Raw genomic sequence first — 26,597 nt, forward strand, 5'->3', positions numbered from 1 at the left:
TCAAACCCATGCTGCGTTATAGTCTCAACTGCTGTTGCATGTAGGAAAATGAATCACTTTAAGATTACTTGACTTTTTTCCCTACAAAGAGATTATGTCCACAAGGAGAAATTACACACTTATTTCTGAAGTCTGTTGACTATTCCATAAGCTTATTAGCAGAGAAAACATCATGGATGCATCAATGTTCAAAGTCCATGCAGCTAGGATAAAAGAAGCACTCAGATGTTTTGACTTCACAGAAATATAGGCAAATTTTATAACGTTTGCCATATGTATATTCCACATTAAACTGGCATATTACTGCTGAGGAAAAGTATTATCTGTGTCACACATATATCCTTGTATACGAAGATTGTGGTGCCAGTTGCGGCCCTCACAATGTTATGATGTAGCTGCCATCACCATGCACTTTGCTGGCTACACCTGACTGGAAATTGCAATCTAACGATGTCTGGAAAGCTGCAAGGTACCCCTGCTGTGTGTACAAAGTTATACAGTGGTGCCCCGCTTGACGATTACCTCATTAGACAAGGAAATCGCTGAACGATGAGTATTTTGCGATCACTAGAGCGATCGCAAAATGTTTTAATAGGGAAAAATCACTTGATGATGATCGGTTCCCTGCTTCAGGAACCGATTTTTCACTTTACGACAATCAAAACAGCTGATTGTCAGGTTTCAAAATGGCCGTCCGCTGTTTCAAAATGGCTCCCCGCTGTGTTTAGGAAGGCTTTTTTGCTTTACAGACACCGGAAAATGGCTGCCCTAAGGAGTATCTTCGCTGGACGCTGAGGTATTTTGCCCATTGGAACACATTGAGCTGGTTTTCAATGCATTTCAATGGGTTTTTTATTTTCGCTTGCCGATGATTTTGTTCTACAGCGATTTTGCAAGAATGGATTATCCTCGTCAAGCGAGGCACCATTATAGTTAGGCTTTAGGTGCAGGTTAAGAAGATACATAATAGGTAATTGACAACTGATCATTCCGTGTACAGTTAATGTTTTCTTTCAGCTGAGTCGGCTCTGCAGTACATCCATCAACTGAGAAGTTGGTAAGTGAGGAAAAAGGCAAATGCACCAAATGCTTTAAAAGCATGGGAAACATCTGGTCCATAAAACATATCTGATGCAGAAATATCTTCTAAGTCTGGTGCATCTTACACAACTTCCCTCCATAAGAGTAAATAAAAAGATATTTGTATTCTACTCATTTGAATAGCACTGCAAAGTGAGTTCCATAAGTACAAGAAAATATGGTGGAAGTTTCAAAATAATGAATAATTTAAAAACTAGGTCAAGACAGAGGTATTTGATATTTATTCTGTATGGTATTTAATTTGTTTAAAGTTACCAATAAGAATATTCAGTGCTTTCCATATGACAACTGTATGGTTTCCCATTAGGTGCTCATTACACTTCAAGACAGCGTTCCGTGTATAGCTGCGCTGGCCACGTGACAATGGAAACTGTCTTCGGACAAACACTGGCTCTACGGCTTGGAAACAGGGATGAGCACTGCCCCCTAGAGTCGAACACGACTGACTAAAATGTCAAGGGGAACCTTTACCTTACACTTCAGGAAAATGAGCCAGATAATCTTCAGACCCTATATTCTTGCTGAAATATTCACTGTGCCTTCAGTGCAACAAAGGGATGTACAGTGGTGCCTCGCACAACGAGTGCCTCACACAACGATGAATTCACACAACGATGCCTTTTTCTGTTAAATTTGCTGCCTCACACAGCGATGTTTCCTATGGGGGATTTTCACACAACGATCTCCCTTTTCGCTCCTGTAAAAGTGTCTTACAATGTTTGGACGCTGTTTTAAATGATTGCAATGGTTAGCCCACCTCCTGAAACCTATGCAAACTGACTTTGGTGTTGTTCTGACACTTCGTTAATTTATGATGATTTTTTGAATTTTCTCCATTGGAAATCATTGGATGGTCTAATGGTTTCCAATGGAAAAAACAAAAAATCATCATAAATTAACGAAGTGTGAGAACAACACCAAAATCAGTTTGCATAGGTTTCAGGAGGTGGACTAACCATTGCAATCATTTAAAACAGCTTCCAAACATTGTAAGACACTTTTACAGCAGCGAAAAGGGAGATCGGGAAGAACTTTAAAAGGCAAACGGAGATCAAAGAGCCCTTTGCAGACCATCCAATGGTTTCCAATGGAGAAAATTCAAAAAATCATCATAAATTAACGAAGTGTCAGAACAACACCAAAATCAGTCTGACACTTTGTAAGACACTTTTACAGGAGCGAAAAAGGACTTCGCAAAGGCATTGAAATGTATTGAGTCGGCTTCAATACATTCCAATATAGGAAAGATTGTTTCACTCAACGATGTTTCCTATGGGGATTTTCACTGAACGATGGCAATCCATTCCAATTGGAACGGATTAACTGGTTTTCAATGCATTCCTATGAGAAATGGTGTTTCACAGAACGATGTTTCACACAACGTTGATTTTTTTGGAACCAATTAACATCGTTGTGTGAGGCACCACTGTACTACAGAAGAGCATCCATGACCCGAAGGAAACTTTGCATCTTTTTCTTTTATAAAATATATACTACAGTATTTTTTTTGTGGAACATTGTTCTATCCATCAAGCTAATGAAGTATATTTTAACACCTAACGGTGGTTTTTAATATGAAGCACATTACTGCTGATATTCAGCCATTTTCACTGCCCTTGATAAAGTCATCAGTAGGGGCAATGAATATTCACATTCACACTTGAAGAAACTCATGACTGCCACAAGGAAAGCCTGACACACACTGTGTCCAGAACCATGAACTAGAACACTGGTTCTTAACCTTGGGTTACTCAAGAGTTTTGGACTGCAACTCCCAGAAGCCTTCACCATCAGCTGTCCTGACTGGGGTTTCTGGGAGTTGCAGTTCAAAAGCATCCGAGTAACAAAGGTTAAGAACCACTGAACTAGAACACTTCTGGGAGCAGCAACAACGCTAATGTTGTGGCTAGTTAACACTAGACAAAGGAGCACTTATGCCATTAAAAAGCACTCGAGCTGTGTACCATGATCAGCCACTCACTTGTAGCTTTGTTCCCCCTCCCCCACTAGACATGTATCGTTGAGTAGAATATTAACCTTTTTATTCCCACAGGCTTTTAATGCTTAATATCTAATTTTAACATCGCTAAATTGCCTTAACATTGGCAGCCAAAATATACTATATTTTTCCATGTATAAGACACACTTATGTATAAGACGACCCCCACTTTTCTAACCCAAAATTTCTTTCTTCACAAGAAAGTGGAGGGGAAAGGCAGGGATCAAAGCACTTTGATTCTCGCTTTCCCCCTCCACTTTCTTGCACTTTTTTGTGAGGAAACTGCTTTGATTCCCGCTCTCCCCCTCCACTTCCTTGCACTTTCCTCACAAGAAAGTGGAAGGGGAAAGCAGGAATCAAAGAGCTTTGATCCCTTCCCATCCTTACTTTTGTGTATAAGACAACCCATAATTTTTAATCTAGATATTTTAGACAAAAGTTTCACACATGGAAAAATATGGTATTTTTAATGTTTAAAATGCTTTATATTTCTTAATTTGTTTTATGATTTTAGTATTTCCTTATTTAATCATTTTAATTGCTTTTTGTAGGCTTTTAATTTTTGGTTTTTTTTAATTATTTGAGAGCACTTTGCATCCTGCTAGGAGAAAGATGACATGAAGAAACAGAAATTAGTGGAACATGAAATCCATTTAGAAACTTTGAGACTTCTTTGTGCCTGAAGAGCTAGCAGAGAAGGCATGGGCCAGCATTGGCCAATAACTAAGGGGAAAGTGACACCTTCAGCTGAGTTCCTGCCTGAGAGGACAGCAAAGCAGTGCCAATGTATATTTTGTCATGAAATGCTAGTCCACTTCCTTCCTTAGAGTCATGCAAACTTTATTTAGACCCAATTTCATGAGTCAGAACTTATGATTTTAAAATTAAGAACACAGACAAACCCAACAGTGAAATTCAGCAAAAAAAAGTTTTTTAATCCAGGAAGTCACAAAATAAGAGCATCTATACATAATTTTTTAAATAACAGTGAATGCCATGATGTATATTTGTAGACTATTCAAAATTGTATTTTACATACCAACTGCTTAGATTCTGTATAATCTTGATATATTTTGAGCATATGTTATTGACAGATTTATAAAATCTCTTAGGCCATTTGTTTAAACACAGAATATTTCTTGAAATTGAAGTTCTCCTCTAATTCTGCATAAATGTTTCCTGGAGATAAGACAGCAGCTACCACAACATCTGTTTTCCAGTTTACTATTTCTGACAGTAGAACCATTTATCCGCTGATTTAAAAGCAAAGGAAAGAAAGACAAAAATATTTTACCATCATTATGTAGCCATTTGAAATTATTGATAAAGCATTACAAATCAGCCTGACAATCAGTAGTGATTTAATCTATTCCTGGTTTTCTTCTTAAAATTACAGTACAGAAACAGCAAGGAGCAGTCAAAAGCTTATGTCCCATGTATGTCAGAAGTCAATAGGAATTTGCTAGAATCGTTTCTAGATACTTTGGCCTGGCATATGGCCTAAAATTACATCTTACCATTTGTACATTCTAAAACCTAATTTTGGCATTTTCCCCGTGCAGATGAAATATATGAATGGCAGTGTACCATAGAAAAGTAGGGCATAAGCAACACAGAACAAAGGACAGGTTGCTTACCTGTAACTGTGGTTCTTCAAGTGGTCATCTGTGAACTTACACATGTGGGTCAGAGAACCTATGTGTGGCCCAGATCAGAAGCTCCTAGAATAGAAAGCTCTTTCCTCTGGCTCCACTCTCCCCTATGTGCTTGCATAGGCATGCTTCACATTCTTCTCAGTTCTTAACTGCCACATTACATGGTTCTACTGGGTGTGACTATGGGGAGGCAGGGCAAGTTGTGTGAGTTACAGGTAAGCAAGCTGTACTGCTTCATCATGGTCTCTGTGACTCACATATGTGGGTGAAGAACAAGCTGTTCTTACTGATGGAGAGTGTCAAGCCAGGATTGCAGAAAGTTCAGCTTTGCTAATGCCTGCATCCCTGGAAGCTTAAGTATTGATTTAGGGAGTGATGAAGGTAATCAGTTGAGACCAGTCATCAGCCTTACAGATTTCTGTGACTGTGACGTATGCTGCTGCAAATGCCAAGACGGAGCCAGGGATAAGAGCTTTCAATTCTAGAAGCTTCCAAACAGGGCCTCGTGAGGCACTCGGACCCGTATGTGTGAAGTATAGAGACCACAATGAAGAAGATTAATCTTGGAGTCAACTCCTCTCATTTTAATAGATGTTTAGATGAGACAGTTTTGGAAGGTGCAGTTTTTAGGACACTTGAGAGCAAGTTGCCCTCAACAAAATCTGTGCCCAAGTATTTAAAATACAATTTGCGGAGGGATGACCATGTTTAAATTGAAACAATAATTATTCTTTAAGATGCCAGAAGACAAGTTAGGTGTTAAAAGTACAGGGGCAGTAAAACTAAAACTAAAACTAGAACAGTGCTGCAAACTGAACAGCACTACAGCTGGCTGGATAGTTCATTAAGTTGGAGTAACTGGCTGCAGAGGCAGGGTCAGGAATTTGATTCCCCATCCTGCCTCCCAGGAGAAGAGCTAGCCGGTGCTGCGTTGGGCAAGCTATAGAATCCCAAGGTGTCCCCAGAAGGCATTAATAAACCACTTCTGAGTACTTCAGACCTAGGAAACCCTGGCAAAGGTCACCACAAGTCAGAATCAACTTGACAACACAACATTATTATGGTGCAGGGTGGCAACTGTCATCCCCCTACTCCACATAACAAAATATGTACATCTCAAATTTAGTGGGAATGTAGGTGGCATACCTTCACCTGGTATTGGGTTGGCAGGTCCAGAGGCAGGTGTCTGAAATGAAGAGCAGTAGAAATTCAGAAACTACTGGCTTCAGAACCAAAGACTTTAAAACACAATACAGAACTTTACGTTTAGATCTCCCAGTGTTATGTAATTGTCACCCTTTCTGATACTAACAGGAAGAAGAGTAAGTTCCTCCTATAAGGGCTGCAGAATTATACAGCAGAGGAAATGGGGCTCATGAAAAAACAGTAACAGATGAATGCTTCCTAGAACCATGGCCTGGCATTTCAAAGTTTTTCTTTTGCCCATGTTTCAAATGCTAAGGAAAAAGAGGGTATTGGGGTATTTATCACAAACCGACCCTAAACAGAATCAGAGAGAAAGTATGTATAGGGAGCTGGTTATTGTCTCAATATTATCCCGTTTTAGAAGGGAAGCTTGTGAATCTCCCCAGGTTAACAGAAATTATGAGGAAAGGGGAAAATGTTAATTTGTGCTAGCATGCTGAGTAAAAACAAAACAATTAAAAGAAAAAGACAAAAATGTTATGCACCTAAAAGACCAACTGCAATATTTTAAAGTTAGCTCTCATGGGTAAGTCCACTTATTGAGGTATCAGAGTGGGACTACCTGAAGTCTGAAGAAGTGGACTTACCTTAAACAAAAAAGCTTACATTAGAATATAGCAGTTAGTTTTTAAGGCCCCACATGTTTTTGTCTTCATTTTATTTTTATTTTTTGTTTTAGTTTATTTACTTACTTTATGCACAAGGAAGGACTAGAGAAGAGAGAAAGGCCTACTAAAGTAGTAAAGGGATATTTGAGCTTCATTCCAAAACAATCAGCAAGTAGAACTAAATGAGGCAGATATTCCAAACTAGCTTGGTTTTTTCTTTTCTTTTTTATTTTGAGGGAAAGCATGCATCTCACAGCAATTTAATGAAGTTTCATAAGAAGGCTTGCCATGGTTTATGAACCACAAATTCACAGCAGGGATGGGCAGCATTGGCTATATACTAGGGTCAGTTTTCTGACCCAGGAGCCTCTAGGATAGCACAGACAGATTAAAATGTTCAATCCTGTCGAAAAGGCCAAAATGGCTAGAAGTCCACTTTTGAAAATTTGATTTTCTCCCCAAATGCTGAAAACAGTGAGATGTCTGTGGTCTAAATAAAATATGGATTGCCATTCTTAGAAATTGTCATAGATAAAAATCCATGAAGAAGGGGAGCATTGTGGAAAGCTGGGAACTGCAAAAAACACTCTTTGGGGGGCACACAGGATCCTAGGGCAGCACGTTGCCCACTCCTAATGCAAAAGACATAACTGTATTATACTATACACCCTGGTACAGACTTACACTTAGGTGAGACCGGGAACAAAATTAGTAATTGGCAGAGATCACTTCTACTTCAGCTCTGTCAGGGCCTTTTGAAGGGAGGTCTGTGCAGTGCGAGGACTTTTTTTAAGTGAAAAGATCTAGGCTTACTCTGTGCCTATATGTGTCATTGACATTTAAAAACATGACATTGAGTTCTATACCCTGCACAGGTTTATGAGTCTTCCCGATCTGCATGTTTCCTTTACTGTATCACTGATTCTGCTTCATATCTATCACAGGGAGGGATAATCAACAAAAGAGCTATCATTGGACCATTAGAATTCTGACCCTTGCTTTGGTTCCAGAAATTTTAGCAGACACTGCCTACACATTTTTTCCACTCGCTCACAAGGACACCAAAAATCCACCTAAAAAGAGATGAAAATCTTGCTCAGGATCCTAAATTCTGCAGTCAATACCATATTTGATGGTTTGCCTTTGCATGATCTTGCCAGTTGCAATGACATGTTACACATCAGAAGCACAGAATTGGTTAGAGCTGCTTACCCCTGTCACAGTAGATACAGCTGATGTTTGACTGCAACAGAAACAGCTGTCTGCCAAACTTGTATTTGTGCTAGAAGAGAAAGTTGAGTTATAAAAGTAGTCAGGTTGTCTCCAGTCTATTTATTCAACATAGAAGTCATATTTAGAGACAAATATATCCTTAATGCCTACACTACAACAAGGCTATAACAAGCATTATACCTATTATATGCATTTCATTCTCTCTCTTTAAGCAGCAGTAACTTACCAACAAATTTCTCCTCCATCTGCTTGTTTAGTTACTAGAGCCTTCCAGAAATCATGTGTGCTTTTGATAACATCAACTGCAAAGTCCTAAGATTTGGAAAAGACCACAAGTTCAATGGCTTTTCTCAAACACTGTGATGCAACATTGTGTGTTTAGTGCAATGTACATTCAAGAAAGCATAGGCTGCATTTGCCCAAGTTCACATTTCATCCCATTCCTCTTTGTCTACAATGTGGCAGTACTAATCTGCCAGTTTTATCTCCTTTGGCTTATGCCAAAAAACTTCCTTATGTCACACACATACGCACACTATAAAAATACAATACAGTGGTGCCTCGCTTAACGAGTGCACTGTTTAACGATTAATCCGCATACCGACGCGGATTTTGCAATCGCATTTGCGATCGCATTACAATGTTGCCTATGGGGACAAATCGCTTTGCGATTTGTCCCCACAGGCAACCATTTTCCCCCATCTGACCGGCGGGAGCCTCTGAAGCACCGCTCCCGCAGCTCAGCTGGGGGAAAATGTCGGCAGTGGGTGGCGGCCTCGGAAGGACCCCGAAGCCACCGCCGGACTGCCGACATTTTGCCTTCCCAGCTCTCAAAGGGCCCCCCTCCGACATTGGAGAGAACCCCTTTGAGAGCTCGGAAGGCTCTTAGCAGCGGCGGGGCAGGGTAGGGTGGATCCGGAAGGCTTCCAGGCAAAGCACTGGAAGCCATCCGGAACACACACACCATGCCGCCGCCGCTTGAAGTCGCCCTGCGCTGCCTATCCCAGTCATGCTAGCATGACTGGGATGGGCGGCGCAGGTCGGCTCCCGGCGGCTGGGGCAGGGTAGGGGGGTCCGGACACCCCCCCACCCTGCCGCTGCCACTTGGATCCACCCCGCGCTGCCTATCCCAGTCATGCTAGCATGACTGGGATAGGCGGCGCGGGTCGGCTCCCGGTGGCTGGGGCAGGGTAGGGGGGTCCTGACACCCCCCCACCCTGCCGCCGCCGCCGCCGCTTGGATCCGCCCCGTGCTCAGCTGAGCACGGGGCGGATCCAAGCCCAGGATGGGTAGAAACGCCGGCCGGCTCTTGCGAAAGAGGGAGGTGGAGGTCCCCGCTCTCCGTCGCAAGAGCCGGCCGGCGTTTCTACCCAGCTGGGCAGCGGGCTCTTGCAGAGGAGGGAGGTGGCTCCCTCCTTGCAAGAGCCCGCCTCCCAGCTGGGTATAAAGGCTCTTGCGAAGGAGAGCAGGGACCTCCACCTCCCTCCTTCGCAAGAGCCGGCCGGCGTTTCAGCTGGACAGCGGGCTCTTGCAGAGGAGGGAGGTGGCTCCCTCCTTGCAAGAGCACGACTCCCAGCTGATCGGCGGTTCCAAAATGGCCGCCAGTTTCGCGCCCCGCTTACCAAGGGCGCGAAAATGGCGGCGGTATGGAGGAACTTCACTGAACTAAGTTTAATGCATTCCAATGGCTTTTTGCTTTCCGTTTAACGAAGTTTTCACATAGCAAGGGACCACTGTACTGTACTAATTTGGCATCTCATGCATTCCTGGATGAGAGTTAACATTTAACACAAGTCACATTTTGGAGTGAGCAAAAGATGGAGTGCCAGCAACGTTGTCTCCACCCACTGATAAGTTTGCACACAAGCTCACACACAGGCAAAAAACTATTTATTTAACTATTTATAAAACCCCTTTTAAGAAATCCTGTGCAGATCCACATGTGCAGCAAGGATGACATAAAATGATTAATGGCAAATCACTGCTGATTAAATCAATGCTGCGATTTGTATACAATGCAACAAAGTTTTGTGTACCCTAAAATTGCCAAAAGAAATCTTTAATCAGTGGTAATTTGCCACTGGTGATGATATCATTACTATTGTACACGAAGAGCTGTATAACAGGATTTCAGCAGCTCTCTCAAGGAGATTCACAGATGTAAATACGTAGTAGTATTCAAAACATAAAAACAAAGATCAGATTATATAATAAGAGAAGTAACTAAAAATGAAACTATTTCATTGAAAATAATTTGGAACCCACTATGAACAGCAAAACATGCTTTGGCAGAAGCTTTAAGGACTTCAAAGTACTCACTGTAATTGATTTACACAAAAGGATGAACAGCTGAGATACAGAGGTAAGTGTCCAAAGCATCTACTGTTCTCCAGAGTAGTGTAGAATATAATGTAAGGGTGCTTTGTCTATGTCTCAATGTAGCAGAGAGAATGGCAGAACTACTTAACTGTGTTTTTGTATAAAAATAATACAGGCTAGAATGTGCATGTGTGTATGGAGTGGTGTGTTTGTGTGAGATGAAGGGCTACAGAAAAGCCAGATGGAAGCGATCTCAAGGATGGATTTCTCCACCCACTTCCCCTCTCCATTTCATTTATTTATTGACACTTTGTCAGAAAGCCAGTTCCACCTAACCTTGAACATCATCCCTCTTATTACAGCCATGTTTTCCTTGAAGATTATCTATCTATGCCCAGAAAGTCTCACCAGGTGCATCTAGAATTGTGTTCAAATCACTTTCATCAGTGACACATGGGATGTCCAGTATCACAAATTAGCTTGTTTTGTTGTGTGTTTTTAAGCAACCCACCAAGTACTGAATGTAGTTTTCTTTTACTTTAATTTATTTGCTGAAGCTATGAAATAACATTTCTTTGTACAGCCTTGGGATCAGTCTTACCCATACTGTTTTGACTACTAATTCAATGAATTTCACAGAATTTAAAGGAAGTCTCTAAAAAAACCCAGTCCTATCTGTGAAATTTGCTTTGTCCACTTATTTAGACCAACAATAAAACATGGGTGGCAGCACAAAACCCATTAATAAAGAACATAGAGTATATCTGGCCTGTTCTACCTTGCAGGGTGGGGAGCTGCATGTAAAGCAAAGCAAAGCGTGCTGCTTATATACCGCCCCATAATGCTTCAAGCACTCTCTGGGCAGTTTACAAGTTAATTATGCAGGCTACACATTCCGCCCCCCCCCAAGAATTCAATGTATATACATACATAAGCCAACAATTCAACCCTCTGTGCCATGGAGGTTGAGTGAAGAAGGGAATGAAGGAAAGCAGAAACCTCTTGAAATAGGTATGAAATGGTTTGTGTGTCAGGTTGCAGAAAGACAAAAATATTACACCCAAATGCAAACAAGCCTGATAATCAAACAGAAACATTCAATTATCAGATCAAATAATTGGTCAGCCTTGGATATTTTACAGTACTGTACTTCCAAGCAAATATAGACCTATCGAATGAGTTACCAACTTCTATACAGAAGACACAGAACTCTAATTGGTAACTGGTACTGCAAAGGAGGAATACTAATTATTTTTAGTGCATACTACTGTGGCGATCCTTACTGCTGCAAGGTGAGAACCGTAGATATTCTCTTTATACTTTCAGTCCCTTTGGATATGTCATTTTTGTTAGGCAGATAATCAGTATTAAACACTGACAAATATTGTTCAAGATATGCACACATACCCTGTCTTTAAATTCTCCATTGAACGCAAACTGGTTTTCAGGCTTCCCATCAGGTACTTTGTATCTTCTAAACCAGTCTACTGTGGCTTCCAGGTATCCAGGCTTAAGCCTCCTGACATCATCAATATCTTACAAAAAATGAAAGAGTGTACATTCAGAAACTCATCAGAAATTTTATTGCATGACACCAAGAACACAAGCAATTGTTAGCATGCTGTAAGACTATACAAGTATACTACTCAATTATACTATAGTAGAACAGGAGGAGGACATGTACTCCAACTCCAAGAGCACTGCCCCAAGTATTGCATCTGTTCTCACTTCCGTAGCACCTACATAACATAGGTAAGAAATTATATAGGATCTGCAGAAGACAACACATACAAGAATGTATGGAAGGGGTTGATCAAAATCTGATTGTTAGTCCTAACTAGAATAGACCCACTGAATCAAGTGTGAAACAGTAAATCAACACTTATGTAAATCCTAGTGATTAAACAGGTCTTCTCTAGTTGGCAGCTAGATTCAGGTATCAAACTGCATGTTCACCTGCACTTCCATGGATGGAAGCCAAAATTTACAACTTATTTAAGGTAAGCTATTCTCAGTTGTCCCAGTAGACTCTGTTGGAAAGAAACACTTAACAATTCCACTGCAACCACATACAGCCATAAACATTTCATTAACTAATGACAGAATGCCAGGAAGAAAACCAGGTACAGAGAAAAATTCAAAACTACAGTGATCTAAAAGTACCATCTTATTTAAAAAAAAAAAAAAAACAGCAACACCACCACCACCCAGAACTACCTGCATGATCAGGGAGCACAGAAGCTTTTGCAGCCCTGACTATGTTTTAGGACCTAGCCTGACATTTCACCTCTTGCTTTGAGATTTTTTTTTCTAAATTAAAAGCCAGTTAATTATTTTTTTAAAAGTTTCAGTGAATGCTTCCCGAAGGGATGGGAGGTTGGGAAAGCCACCAGTCTCATTTTTCAGCATTAAGACCTAACTTCTAACCTCGAACCTCTTTGTCGGAATCATCTTCAAAAATTAAGTAGATCCAGGAAGGGGTTTCCCCGCAAGTCTTCAATTTACGAATGGAATTTGCATACAGAATTCCTATGACCACTTACTCATATAATATAGTTCCCAAACATTGATGGGGGGAGGGGCGGAAACGCAGTCAACACAACCCAACATCTTGGGATTCAAGTTTGTAAATTATCATTCTAAAAGGTCATTAAGAAGCAGCCACATAGTATTCTACTGAGTTGGGTATATGTTGCTCTAATGATATCAATGGCCTCATGCCAACCCAGTGCACCCACTGCACTATCCCATACTAGGAATCTACTCCATCCATCCATCCATCCATCCAATCACACAGTATCACATAATTTAAAATTATGGGCATAGAAGGAGCTTCCCTGAAGAGTGGGAAAGCTTTACAGGTACACTTGAGCATCCCCTGGGAAACAGTGTGCAGCCAGCCAATCCTTCAGTTCTGGAAGCACTGCACTGTAAACTTGCTGATGAGAAAAAACAGTCATCTGATATAAGGAGAACTCAACACATGAAGACAACTACCACCTCACTTCAGTGCTACTTACTATGAAAGTTATCAGCTTCAGGGTCTTCAATATTGATTGCAATGATCTTCCAGTCTGTTTCACCTTCATCAATCAACGCCAGCGTACCTAAGACTTTCACCTGGATTATTTCTCCTCTGCTACACACCTGTTTTCAGCAATGAGATCCAAGAGTGCTCACCTAATTTTATTAAGCGAGGATAACTAAAGCTGAGAAGTAGTAAAACTCATTGTCTGCTTGACAGTTCAGCATGATAAACGAACCACTACACTGCCAAAATCAGAGATGACTAACATATAAAACCAAAGGCACTTCTGGAAAGAAGTTCTGTTTTCCTACTCTACAAGTATGTAACCTAGACAAGACAGATTTAGAATTCAACTGCTTTGGACTGCAATGGTCAATGTTTTTACAGAATAAGGACAAGGAGACAGAATGACCCACTTATTTCATTTAGTTATCAGTTATAGGGGGACAGCCATGTTGGTTTGCAACAACAACAAAAAACCATCAGTCTTTAAGGTGTTCATCTGACATAGGCCTCTGTGTACCTAGCATAAATCATATGCTCTCAGGATACTATTTAGAGCAGGTGTGGGGAATCTTTGGTTCTCTGGGCATTTTTGGGCTACATGTCCCATTACTCTTGCTGGCTATGCTGGATAAAGCAGATGGAATTTGTAAACCAAAACAGGTAAGTCCAAGCACTCCCCACCCTCATTTAGACATACTAGAGATACATGCCAAACAATTCCACATTACAGTCTTTTGAGCCTATAACATCAAGCAGTTCATAATGTATCTACAATATGTCTACCCTGGGAGGGGGAGTGATTTAACTGTTTACAAACTTACTTTGCACCAATGTACAGTTTGCCTATTTTCTAGCTTACGGAAGCTACAGTCCAGTGGTAGACAACCTTTTTGACTATCAAGAATCTCATGGAGTTCTAGATGGTGCATGTAATATTATGATGAATTCTATTGTTATTAACACATATTAAGGTCCTCACTACTGGGTATGCTGTTTAGCACCAATGCAAGCAGCAGTCCAATAACATCTGGAGGGTCACAAGTCACCCACCTCTGCTGTATGTAGAGAAGGGTAAGCATCTATGGTCATCCAGGAGGCCAAATTTCACCTCCCATGCCTGCCGCAGGCCACGCTAAGCTCAGAAATGGCCAAAAATAACAACAACAAAAATCAAAAGCAGCCATTATCAGTTTTGGAAGAGGGGCTTGGCGGGGGGAAGCTTGCTTCACACTGGCTACACGAAACAAAAAAGCTTCCAGGAGTGGAAAAAGTTATTTTTATGCCAAGAAATTATTTTCCATACCAGGAATTCTGTGAGACCCTGTAGGACAACAAAACTGACTTTGGGAACTACATATAACACAAGAGACCCACTCTCTCCACCCCAATATAGAACATTAGTTACACTTCATAGGTTTTTTAACTGATCCAGAGGTAAGAATGACACATTTTAAGTACATATACTTGTAATATATTTATAGCGGCAGCTAGTGAAAAGTCCAACTCAGGTATAAGGATGAGCAACATTTCAAAGTGGTTGATAACAGATTGCATGATACACGACCTTCATTTTATAAAAGTTATGTTGTTACCTTGCTTCCAATTTCACAGACATCAATGGGATCATTATCTCCACAACAACCAGTATCGTTATCTTTATGTGCTGGATCTTCCCATGTCTACACAGAAAAAAGAACCACTTTATTTCTTAAATACCTTACATCTTGCTCTTTTCCACCATAAAGCTGGGCTGTTTGGTTACAGTTTTATATTTATTTTTTCTCCTTGAAACACTTTTATTAGCAACTTCAAATTACCCTTTGTTTTCCAACAGCCACCCAGAGATCACCTGCCAGTTGTAATGACTTTGTTGTCAGAAGGAACAAATTATGGATGAAACAAAATAGAGAGCCTGTTGTTTCTAAATGAATGTAAAGCATGTATTTAAGTAAATGCCAATGTGTTCCCGAATATAAGAAACATTTTTTGGTTTTGGACATACAAATCAAGTGGGGAAATACCAAGGCTTCTGCTACTTTTAGATTTGATGCATAAACAAAAACATGCTCGCAGGAAAGAAAGCCCAGGAGTGTCTCATCTAAACACTTTTAAGAGAAGCTTGACTCTGACAAAAAAATATGAATTAAATATACTTGCTAGCAGGAAGCTGCAGTTCAAGAGAGCTTTAATAGAAACTGACCCAGTTTCCTTCCAGGTCAGTAGCAGGGTTTAAAAACCTGGCAGGGAGACAACTCTAGAACATTTTACATTTGATGTAATACCAAATCTTTTTTTTTCTTTTGCAGTCATCATACTTTGTTCAACTAAAGCCATAAAAGGTTGGGTTGGGATGAGGTAAAAGTCCTCAAAATGGTCTCAGAACACAAAACATTCATATGAACAAATGATGTCTCAGAAATGTTTGTGGTCATGGAGAAATTTTTAAACAAACAAATGAAATATAAAAAGGCACAATGATCACAATGCCGACACATAAGCTACAAATGGTCAACAGTATATCAGCTTTCACATTATTGTTCCTTGCAGGAAACAGGGGATCAGTGAAATCAGAAAAAGACCTTAACAGAAAGGATTGATTAATGCCAGACAGAACACATGCCATGGATCTGAATTACTAAAACCCATTAAAAGACCATAGTAGAAATATTTGTGCCACAATAAATTAATTTTCCAAACAACCTTTTCCTTTGAGGGGACCTAAGAATTGTCCCAGTGTTTCCAACATTCAGTCAGTATCCAGTCAGTACTCACTTCATCCAATGTTCAATGGTTATTAGAGAACACTATACAATTTTAAGACAACTCAATATTATGGGAGCTGTATTTTATGAAGCCATTGTTTCAGCTTTTTACATCTTGCATAATACTTATACTTTTCTCCAGAGAGTTTGATAACACTTATCCATGCAAGGAGAAAAAGTTACCCCTCATTAGTGTATGCTGTCACTTTTTGTTGGTAGGGTCCCCCTCCAAAAAATATGTATATAATAAAATACCTGTGGAATAGCACCGTAATTCCAGATATATCCCTTGTGGGGAAATACATTAGCAACATAACGCAGTTTTCCTTTCTTCACATCTTGTTTTATTGGATTTAGAGGATCTTTGGTTGCAATCTAAGAAGAGAAGTGATTCAATTTAGCATTCAAAGAAGAACTGAAAAATAAACCATCCTTAAAATGCTATTTGTTTCACAGGTTACAGGTTGTATTGGTCCCTGAGCAACCACAGATAGTACTGTACTACTACTGATTAACATCAGAGTCACTTTCAAATTTAACAAACTACTACTGATGGAGATGAAGTTAAGGCAACCAAGCCATAAAATTACCTCCATCTTTGCATTGGTCCATCGAGGTATTTCCACAACCATGTTGAACACCTCCTGAAAAGAGAAAGAAACCAGAAAGAGATATGCCTTATCTTACACATTATAAAACTAAAGTTTAACATTTGTGTAATGAACAACGTGCATGTTATAGTTTTCCTAGCATCCGTGTAATGTATATATACTGTAGTTCATATTGTTCTTAGCACATCAGATATATAATGGTTTTGATAGCAATGCATATAATAGAATGTAATGCTAACAAAAGAACACCCACAGTTAAAATTAGTATCTCTGCTATAAAAAACAGCATAAAGTGATGAAACCAATGATACTTTCATTAGGCATCTGTAGGGGCTGGAAGGTGACAAGCATTTTCAACCTTTGGTAAACTCATCTTTTTTATTTTTTAAATGTATTGTGCTGGAAATCCCAAATTAACATGAAAGCACATCATTTGTGGGATCTTAAACTGTGAATGCATGTACAATTATAAGCACATAATAAAATTCAGGCCTAAACATTAGGGGACACTATTGCATCAACATAGTTTCCTTTCATTTGGGAGCAAAGGTTTTATATGTCATTGTGAATTTTAATCTGCATTCCCTGCGTAGTGATTACAGAGAAAATTTCTCTCCCACCCTTTCTAGCACAGTCCAGGAATGGCCAGAGTAATCACATAAGATCCCCAAATGTACCAGCAAGTATCCTGTTTGGAGCATAAGGGAAATAAGCTTTTCCCACTCCGGTTGCGGAACTGATCTTACAACCAGTGTGAGACTGGAATATACAAGAGGCAATCTGCCGGAGCATGGGGCATGCTTACATAATTGTCTTTTCATGATCACATCACATAACAGAATACTGGCCACTGTTTCCAATTTTACTGCTTCAATATTCTCAGCTTCTTCTGTCCTGACTGAGTTACCCTCTCAGGCTGGCCTGCTCCCATGAGCACATGAAGTTTCTATCACTTCCCCAATGCAATTTCAGACTAAGACTGTCAGGATTTTGTTCTTTTGGTGAACAATGAGTTAAATTTTAATACTGTAATGAAGTGCAGAGGCAGGAATGTAAAGTAAAAGCCAATGTAACGACTAACAGCATACAGGTGAAACAAGCTGATGTAATGCTTGATTGTTAAGCAAGACCAGCTGTAAATGGTGAAATGTGATTGGTTGCTCTGGGTATAAATGTAACAGACAGAACAGACCTTTGCCACTCAGCAGCAAGTCTGGTGGTCATTTGCTTCTATGTCAATATTGCTCTGAGTGTTATGCCAAATGTATATTGCCTTGTATGTATGTTTAACCATATCTAATATACTATATTATCACTACAAACTCTTGTTGTTTTCTCTACACATCTAAGTCTCTAACTTTGCTAAATTTACGTGGGAAGAATGGACGCAGTTTGATAAGAGGCTCTGTATAATTAGTGTCCTTAGTTTTCAAGGCTTGTCTTTTAAACAGAGTGCTCTTGCCAAGCTTCACATTCAACCGGACTCTAAGAAGTTTTCTTGAGGCCAGAGCCTCATTAAGCCTCTGGGGTTTTGGCCCCGCGCTAACAAAGGTTGCTATCCAACACATGCTTACATAAAGTCATTGAAATTAGTGAGAGTTGCTTTTGAGCATACATCAATGGGATTGAACTGTAAGGGCTGTTCCATTTCTGAAACAGCAGCTATTCGGCTATGCTAGTATGGTAGCGGTCCCCAACCTTGTTCAGTCTGCGAACCAGCTGGGGAAGGCAGGGCACCCCCATGCTCATGTGCATGCGCAAACAGCAGTGCATGCTTCTCTGGGCGCTCTCGTGCTCATGCACATGTGCAAATGGTGGCGCAGCGCTCACACAGGTGTGCTGGAGTGTATACGCAGGCACAAATGGGCTGTGCAGGGGTCAGTGTGTGCAGGGGGCAGCCCGCTCCAGCTCAGGCCACAGACCGGGGGTTTGGGACCTCTGTAGTATGGTACCTATGAATTCCAGGTATGAATACACACAGTGTTCACAAGGGAGCGGGGGAGGAAAGGATTATACATTTCAGAATTAATGCAGAAATGGGCAACCAGAGTAACATGGAGGATCAAGGATACTTTTGCCTTCAAACTTAAACATACAGTGGTGTCTTGCAAGACGATGTTAATTCGTTCCGCAAAAATCGCTGTCTTGCGAAAACATTGTCTTGCGAACGCAGTTCCCCACTGGAATGCATTGAAATCTATTTAATGCGTTCCAATGGGGGGGAAACCATCTTGCGAAGCATCGGTCTAAAAATAAACCGTCTTGCAAAGCACGGACCCAAACATCGTCTAGCGAAAATCGCCCATAGGAAAAACCATTTTGCGAAGCGCAACAGCGATCGCAAAAACCCATCATCTTGCGGATTAATCGTCCCATGAGGCAATCATCTTGTGAGGCACCAATGTATTTTTAAATGCTAAAACTCTATTGGGAACTTTGAATTATACAAAATATGCAACTAAGAAATACGTCCCACCAAAACAGATGCATCTTATTCTCAAGCAGCTGTGCACAGGATTAGCACCTTAGTCACTGAATATTACCCATGTAGGTCCCATCTCCCTGGCCACATAAAAAGCCAGTTCATCTCAGAAACATGGCACTGACATATTCTGGGAGTGTTAACAGTTCAATATGACAGTCATTTACCCAGTCTGCAAAGCAGAGGGAATAAAAAGGGATAGGTCTGTTTCACTGTCTTTATAGAGAGACTGGCTGCCTCCAGTTTCACCTGAAAGGTCATCTGACAGAAGCCTTTCACATAAATATGTTTCCATCAGAGCTGGAATGACATAATGAGCACCGACATAAGAGGCAGTGCTTGAGCTGTCTCATTCCTTCTTCCTCCACTACCATTTTTAAGTTATGTGCATAGCCTTCTAGACCATAGGTTCTTAAACTGTGGTCCGCAGACCTTCTGGGGGGCAGCAATGTCCTCATCAGGAGTCTGTGAATACTTGTAGAAATGTTATGATCTTCTGCAGTTAAATTAGAAAGCAAGCAAGCAAAGGAAATGTAGAACAAAATCTTAATATCCTTTGCTTGTGTTCAAAGAACAGCCCGCCCCCCTTGGTTAAACAAAGCAGGCCACAGTCTGGACAAATACAGAAACGTACAATGAAGCCACATACATGAAGAACACAATAAGGGCACCAGCTGAGGTAATGATAAATTTAGAACAACTCCAATCGCAGACTAAGAGACACTTCACAATCCTCTCAAGATCTTAAAAATACCAAGATTAGGAGCAAAGACTAGAGAGAACACTAGGTAAAGTAACCTTTTGCCCTAAACTGGACTCCCTAGCTGAGCTGCTGCTGAAGGTGTGGAGAACGCAGATGAGCCATCTGTGCAATAAAAAAAAAGTGAAGTCTATGGCATTGAATTTTATCAGTTAGCTTTCAGGATAATAAATTCAGTGCTTGTTTGTGTCTAGTAGCTTTGGGGATTTGCATCTTTAAAAAGATCAGCAAGCCATATGTTAAACTCCCAACAAGTAGGCTCCCTCTCCCCCACAAAGCCAGTTCTGCTGCCACAGGTTAACCCCCATAATCACTCCTACGACACTGGACTCTAGATGCATATGAAACTCCTGTCCTTACTACCTTGCTCTGTTGTGAGCCCTGCAGATTCTACTGTAATTGTTTTTAGCGCAATAAAAGCTCCATGTGATCACTTTATAAGAGCAGATTCACACACTAAACAAAGCATATAACAGAACAAAAGGTAGTTACAAGTAACTCTTATTCAATAGTTTGAAGAGGAATTAGTTGCTACTCTTGGTGAACTGCATCCTTCAAAAAGCATTTTTTGTAGCCAATAAATTTTCGATCTGTGTAGGTATGAAGTTAACAACAAATTTACTTTCCATCTCTGCTTCTCACCCAGTTGCAACTATGTTTTCCACTACAGTACTGTACAGACATCACTTGAAATGTCACTACAATTATAGCTATGAACTTGGATGTTTCTCTTTCCCCTTTTACTTTAAGGCACACTAGCTCTGAACTGGCACCACATGCAACCCTTAGACCTGATAAAGTCAAACACCCATGGTTTCTTGGGTGAACCTTCAGTTCAAGCACTTAGTTCTGCTTTGATATTGTGCCCTACAAGGGGATATTACATCACAGTCTTCCAGTTCAAATGTAGCAAAAACCGGACAGGAGCATGCAGTACAGAAGAAAAGGGAGAGCGTAAGGAACAAGCACTAGGGCAAAAGGTATGTCGCATCTAAGGCAGGTCACTGTGTATAAACATGACCATAAGCAGATTGCTAGAAATGACAAAAAGCCTTGAAGAGCAAACAAGGAGTATGTAAAATTTTCTTACAACACATCTGGAAAAAAAACCTCCATATCTGAAAATATGAAAAACACTTGGAACACAATTACTGTATGAACCAAGTGCAGATTTTTAAAAACTCCTTTGCAATGTGCATTTATTTCAAGAGTGTTAAGAACACTGTAAAGTACCAGATATATAAAAACACCATGAACCATCTTCTTGATCTGCTCTTCCAGAGCCCAAGCACAGCATCATGATGAGGACACATGCATTCACACCTGAAGGCAGGGCTAGCTGGAAGTTTCTTCTGTTGTGAAAAGGGCACATATAATGCTGGGGCTAAAGCAACAAAAAAACTCATGACTGTAAAGAATTTTGCTGCTCAGATTCAGGATAAGAAACAATTTACTTTTCATGAGCTCAGATTATTTCTACTATGCCCATGCTTCACTGCAGAATCATTGGCCAGAATCATATTTGCTATGCCCTCTGGCATAACTTGATCAACATAAAGCTCTGTGGTTAATTTCCATAAATTAAGAAGTCGGTGCAGGCATTTGCTGCTGCATGCCAAGTTGCCTATGCTGACTGCTTATCTCATAGGAAATCACAAGCAAGAGCTACACTGATTTTGTTATGCAGGGTAGATTTGATTCAAATTTTTGAAAATTGAATTTTTTGACAATTTAAAATTTTTAAAAATCAAAATTTAAATTGTGATTTAAATCAGTTTTATTTTTAAAAACCACTGATTTTTATCTAGTGTTATGCCAATATAAAAGTATAATAAGGGTCCAGCCATTATTTAATAATGGCAGTTACCTTAGTTATTAGGCATAATCAGAAACTTTACTTCTACATTAGTATTGACTAACAAGTTCCATTCATTTCAGTGGCCCTGCTCTAACCAGGATTACATTCAGATTCAGTTCTTAGGTATTCAGCAGCTCAGCCTATTTGACAGTTCGTGTGGGCAGCTTGGGAACAACAGAAACAAAACCAGTCAGTGAAACTCCAAGGATTACCTTGCTAGCATCTGCATATATGGGAATGTCATGGAATGGAGAAATGTATGCTCCTTCTTCATTTTCTGGAAAACAAACAAAACGTTAATAGGGCTTCCCCTCCACAACTATATTTAGCAAGTACAGCAGGAAAATAAAAGGGACCACAGAAAGAAAGTGAAAGTGATAGCATCCAATTAATTCCTCCAACTGAAAGAACAGCTATGCCTATGATTACTAAAGGGAGTGGAACAGTTTCCCTCTGCACTACAGCTTCTCATGAATCCTTAAAATCTGTGCTGAAGACTGAGGGCACAGGGAGGGAACGAACGGAAAGTCTTGTTGCATGAGTAAAAATCTGACTTCATGACATTGCATTTTGGCCAAATAATTTTACTGCCTACAGAACAACAAATCAACATGCTCCTCATACACAGCAGCAAGGTTTGGTGCTTTATTCTGCTCTTCTTTCTTAATCAAGTATTTCAATTCAAATACTTATGGACTTTTGAGACATTAGAAAGTTATAGGTAGTCAAATAAACATGTTAAATCGGATCATATTTTAGGGCACTGGCAAAATTTCACATATCATTCTCTTCCAGAAAACCCACATCCCTATTCCCAGCACCAGTATACCCTGTCTTAATTGAAAGGTGCATTCCTATGTTTCCTACTGACTCATGTTTTTTTAATTACAGGAATGTGTGTCCAATTGGTCAAAAGGGTAGCCTCCAAAGCAGACTATTTGTCTCGCATCCAAGGTTTACAACACAAAGCCCATTTCACAATAGGGTTGAAAACAGCTTAAGTTGCTCTAGTCTAGTCTCTGGAAGTGCTTGATGCCCTTCTGATGTTTTGATCCATCTTAATAAAGAGTTGCCCAACGCTTTATTAAGTGGATTTAGGAAATTCTGCCAGTCTCACCCCAACAGCTTGGTTTATGAGGCAGTGGATAGCTCAGTGGTTTAAGGATCTGGCTGTTGACCCAGAGGTTGAGAGTTCAATTCCCCATTGCAACCCCTGTGAGCAGAACCCGCCTGTGTGGCTTTGGGCAAGCTGCACAGTCACAGGATGGCCCCTGAAGAAAGGAAAAGTAAACCACTTCTGAGAATTATCTACCTGGAAAACCCTGAAAAGGGTCGACGTAAGTCAGAATTGACTTAACTGCATTATAATATTTGGATGGATAGCTCAGTGGTTAGTTATCTGGTTGCAGAGGCAGAAGTTGGGAGTTCAATTCCCTACTATAAGAGTACAGCTAGCCTGTGTGGCTTTTGGCAAGCCGAGCAACCCCCAGGCACCTCCAGAAAAAGGGAATAGTAAACCATTTCTGAGTTTTCTCTACCTGAAAAACCCTGAAAAGGGTCAAAATAAGTCAGAATATGACAGCATATGATTATTAACAAGGTCAATACCAGGACATATCATTTAAGTAAACTTTGGACAATCTCAGTGTTCTTACCATGCTTCTCCCTGCACAGTGAAAACTGAAACCGATTGGGAGTGGAGCATTACCAGGAAGAAAAGAAAATTGACTTAAGAGATTACACTGGAGGAAGCTTTATTTTTATAGCCACCTTCACTGCTCAGACTTTAAACCCACTGACTGTTTGATGAATAGGGGAGGCTTGGGTAAAAACAGCTCACTAGTTGCCTTCCTGCCAGCTAAGAGAACACAGTAAAATATGAAATGAAGAGAGCAGCTATTTTTAAAAAAAGTATGACCCCCCTTCTAACTTCTGGCACTTAAGTCCCCTTTTCTAAATCACAAGTTTGCTGCCAGTTTCTTACACTCCATTTGCTTCCAATTGGTCCACCAGTTCCACCTCCTTTTCTAACAGATATCCACACTCCTTTTTTCTGCTTTCCCCAAGGCATGACAAGCATATTTGGTAATTAGAAACACCAGGGCATAAGTTTCTCTCGGGAACTACTCATATTTTGATAGAGAATCAATACCTATATCTCACTTGTGTTGTGCCAATGGACATGGAGCAAGCTAATGTTTCTATGTGCTCTCCTACTTTGATAACATATCATGTTGTGGATAAGTTATAGCATTTGATTGCAGTACTGTATTTTGAGCAAATCATCTTAAAGAAACTTTAGTAATCAGGGGACATTAAAGAATCTCAGAGAGAGGAAAATTCTTCGCTGTTCACAGCACTGCAGTGCTTGTTTGCAGGGCTGAGGCAAACATCCTTCACCCTCTGGCATAAAGTGACAAAACTTAACCCCCCCCTTCCAGTGTTGTATTTATTCATTTAACTTGTATATCACCTCACAGTACATAGTATTCTCTGGGCAGTTTATGGGGACACAAGGAGCATATCTGTCATGTGCCAAATTCCCTCACCCTACCTCAGTTAAGCCACAAGGAAAATACAGTTTATAAAGGTAGGAATAACCTCCCCTCCCACTCCAGATAACCTTTGCACTGCAAAAGGGGAAGGTCATCTAGTGATGTTATCCTTTGCCATCATGCTTTAAATGCCCCCTTTAAAAAATAATAGTGCTTCACATATAACTGCACAACAACCAAATATGCAAGAAGGATGCGACTCCATTCTTGTCCTTCATTTTAGCACACCTCGGTTAAATAAAAAAAAAACATTCCTATTTTTCAATACCATCAATTTCCCCTCTGCATAGAATGCCAGCACCCTGGAAATATACAGAGGGCTTCCTATATACTGTACTGCCTTGTTGTGAGCTCTTACAACAGCTTTGTAAGGAAGGAAAGTCTGGCCTCCACTGCAACTGTAGGGTTTAAATTCCGCGATTACAGCCACATCCTAGAGATGAACGTCGGTATCGAGAAAAGTGCTAAAAAACAGAGTAATCCTGGCCATATCACGGGTCATTCCCAAGCTCGCCTCCCGAGTGCTTTTATTACCCTGAATAACAGTCCTTCCACGGAGCCAGACGTGGCACACGTGAAAGCCCTCTTAGGCTGCCACCCCGTCTTCTTCGCCCAGTGCAACCGAGGCGCGTGCGCGCCCGCATTCTCATTCATACGACCACTCACACACACGCGCGCTCGCTCAGGGGCCGCCTTCCCTGGGAAGTTTTTTTCCATACTACCCGCCGCCGCCCGCCCCCCTCGGGACTCACTGAAGAAAATTCTGTAGTCGAGGCTGTTGGGGCAGCCGCGCTCCTCCACGCTGTAGCTGGCCATGGCGCGCGCCCGCTCCGACCGGCTGCCTGACAGAGGAAGACCGCGAGAGCCGTGAAGAATCAGAATGAAGCACGCTCCCAGCGCCGGCCCCGCCCCGCGGCTCCCCCTTATTAGCCAGGACCACGCCCATGTCCCCGCCCATTGCCGTAGTACGCAGGCGCGGAGCCCCACACCCCGGTCGTTCCCTGTTTCATCATCTCCACGCCGCGTTGGGCGCAGGCTCCTTGTTCGAACTCAAGCCCCCCTCCCCTATCGTTCCCGCTCTGAAGAAGAGCGCAAAGGAGATGGCGCGACGCGACGCTCTTCAACTCGTCGAACCACACCTCCCAGAAATCTCAGCGCACGTGTCCAATGGGCAGGGATTTCTGGGAGTTGTAGTCCAAACCAACTGGAGAGACCCAGGTTGCCTGCCGCTGAGTTACTAGATCTTAAGCGAAGTTACTAGGCCTTACTTAATCCAGGAAGTTTTAGAAGAGACAGTCGTGTTAGTCTGTGCCCGATATTAATCTAGGAAAGATCACGTTGAAACAAATCTGGTAGTTTTTGAAGGGGCCAAAATATCATTCCCCATCATGGATTGCTGCCTTGTGTCGTGGCGAAGGGACTTGAGTAATTCAGAGAAGCTATGGGCTATGCCAGTGATGGCAAATTTTTTTGAGCCTGAGTGCCCAAACTGGAACACAAAACCAAATGATTTATTTTCAAGTGCCAACACTGCAGTTAAACCTGAATACTGAGGTTTTAGTTTAAAAAACTGCCCCTGCACTGCAAGGGTTAAACTCTTGGGTTTTTTTCCCCCCTAGGGGTGGTATTAACAGGAAAATACTTACCAGTCCTCGAATCCCCCATGGGGCTAGAACGGTAATGACCGCCATTGCATCCTTCCTCTGAACCACTGGACCAGCAGAGGGGAGTGCTGAAATCCGGAATCGGAGGATAGGTATTTCTTGATGGCAACTTAAGGCTAGTGTACCCACAGAGAAGGCTCTGTGTGCCAGCTGGAGCATGTGTGCCATAGGTTTGCCATCACTGGGCTACGCCGTGCAGGGCCACCTGAGATGGACAGTGGAGAGTTCTGAAACGCGATCCATCTGGAGCAGGAATTGTGAGAGTCTGGTTCAGCCAGCCTAAGGCCAGCCAAGCTAGTTAGGATTGTGCCCTAAGTCAGGATGAAAAAAAGAAAGATTTATTTTAGTGCTAACATTTGGACCAGGGTTCTATGACATAAATAGTGCTTTGGATGGCAGTTAGTTCTCCAACATTTTCTAATATTCCATCTTGACTCTTGACCTAAAACGGAGTAGATAAATAGCTCCACGTCATTAACTAAGCTAGTTAACGGATGCTCATTTGGAGATCCTACTTATCATTTAGGAGTGTATAAGAAAAACAAAAACAAAGCAGCCCCACAGCAGCCCATGCAAAAATATTTATGATCCACAGGACAAGACTTTTATTTGACTCTTGCAAGCAGCCTGGTTGGGCTTAAGAGTGTGAGAGACATTTAAAAAACTATTGACATACAGCTGAGGACATAATGAGAGAAGGTGTCACATGATCTCTGAGGTCACATGATTGCTGGAGCAACAGTGCTCTAA

General features: G+C 41.1%; 1 protein-coding gene across 1 annotated transcript; it reads right to left on the reverse strand.

The window, feature by feature from the left end:
- Positions 1-4,014: 4,014 nt before the first annotated feature.
- PPA1 (inorganic pyrophosphatase 1) lies at positions 4,015-25,093 on the reverse strand. Its single transcript, XM_020783128.3, has 11 exons — positions 24,936-25,093; positions 21,841-21,905; positions 16,508-16,561; positions 16,173-16,292; positions 14,748-14,834; positions 13,142-13,268; positions 11,529-11,656; positions 8,029-8,114; positions 7,782-7,851; positions 5,902-5,941; positions 4,015-4,353 (listed from the first exon to the last, which is right to left on the reverse strand). Exons 1-11 carry the CDS (start codon positions 24,997-24,999, stop codon positions 4,325-4,327), a joined length of 870 nt encoding a protein of 289 aa, XP_020638787.3. The 5' UTR covers positions 25,000-25,093; the 3' UTR covers positions 4,015-4,324.
- Positions 25,094-26,597: the final 1,504 nt, after the last annotated feature.

Source organism: Pogona vitticeps, chromosome 3 (genome assembly GCF_051106095.1).
Source record: "Pogona vitticeps strain Pit_001003342236 chromosome 3, PviZW2.1, whole genome shotgun sequence".
In the NCBI taxonomy this organism is placed as follows: Eukaryota; Metazoa; Chordata; class Lepidosauria; order Squamata; family Agamidae; genus Pogona; species Pogona vitticeps.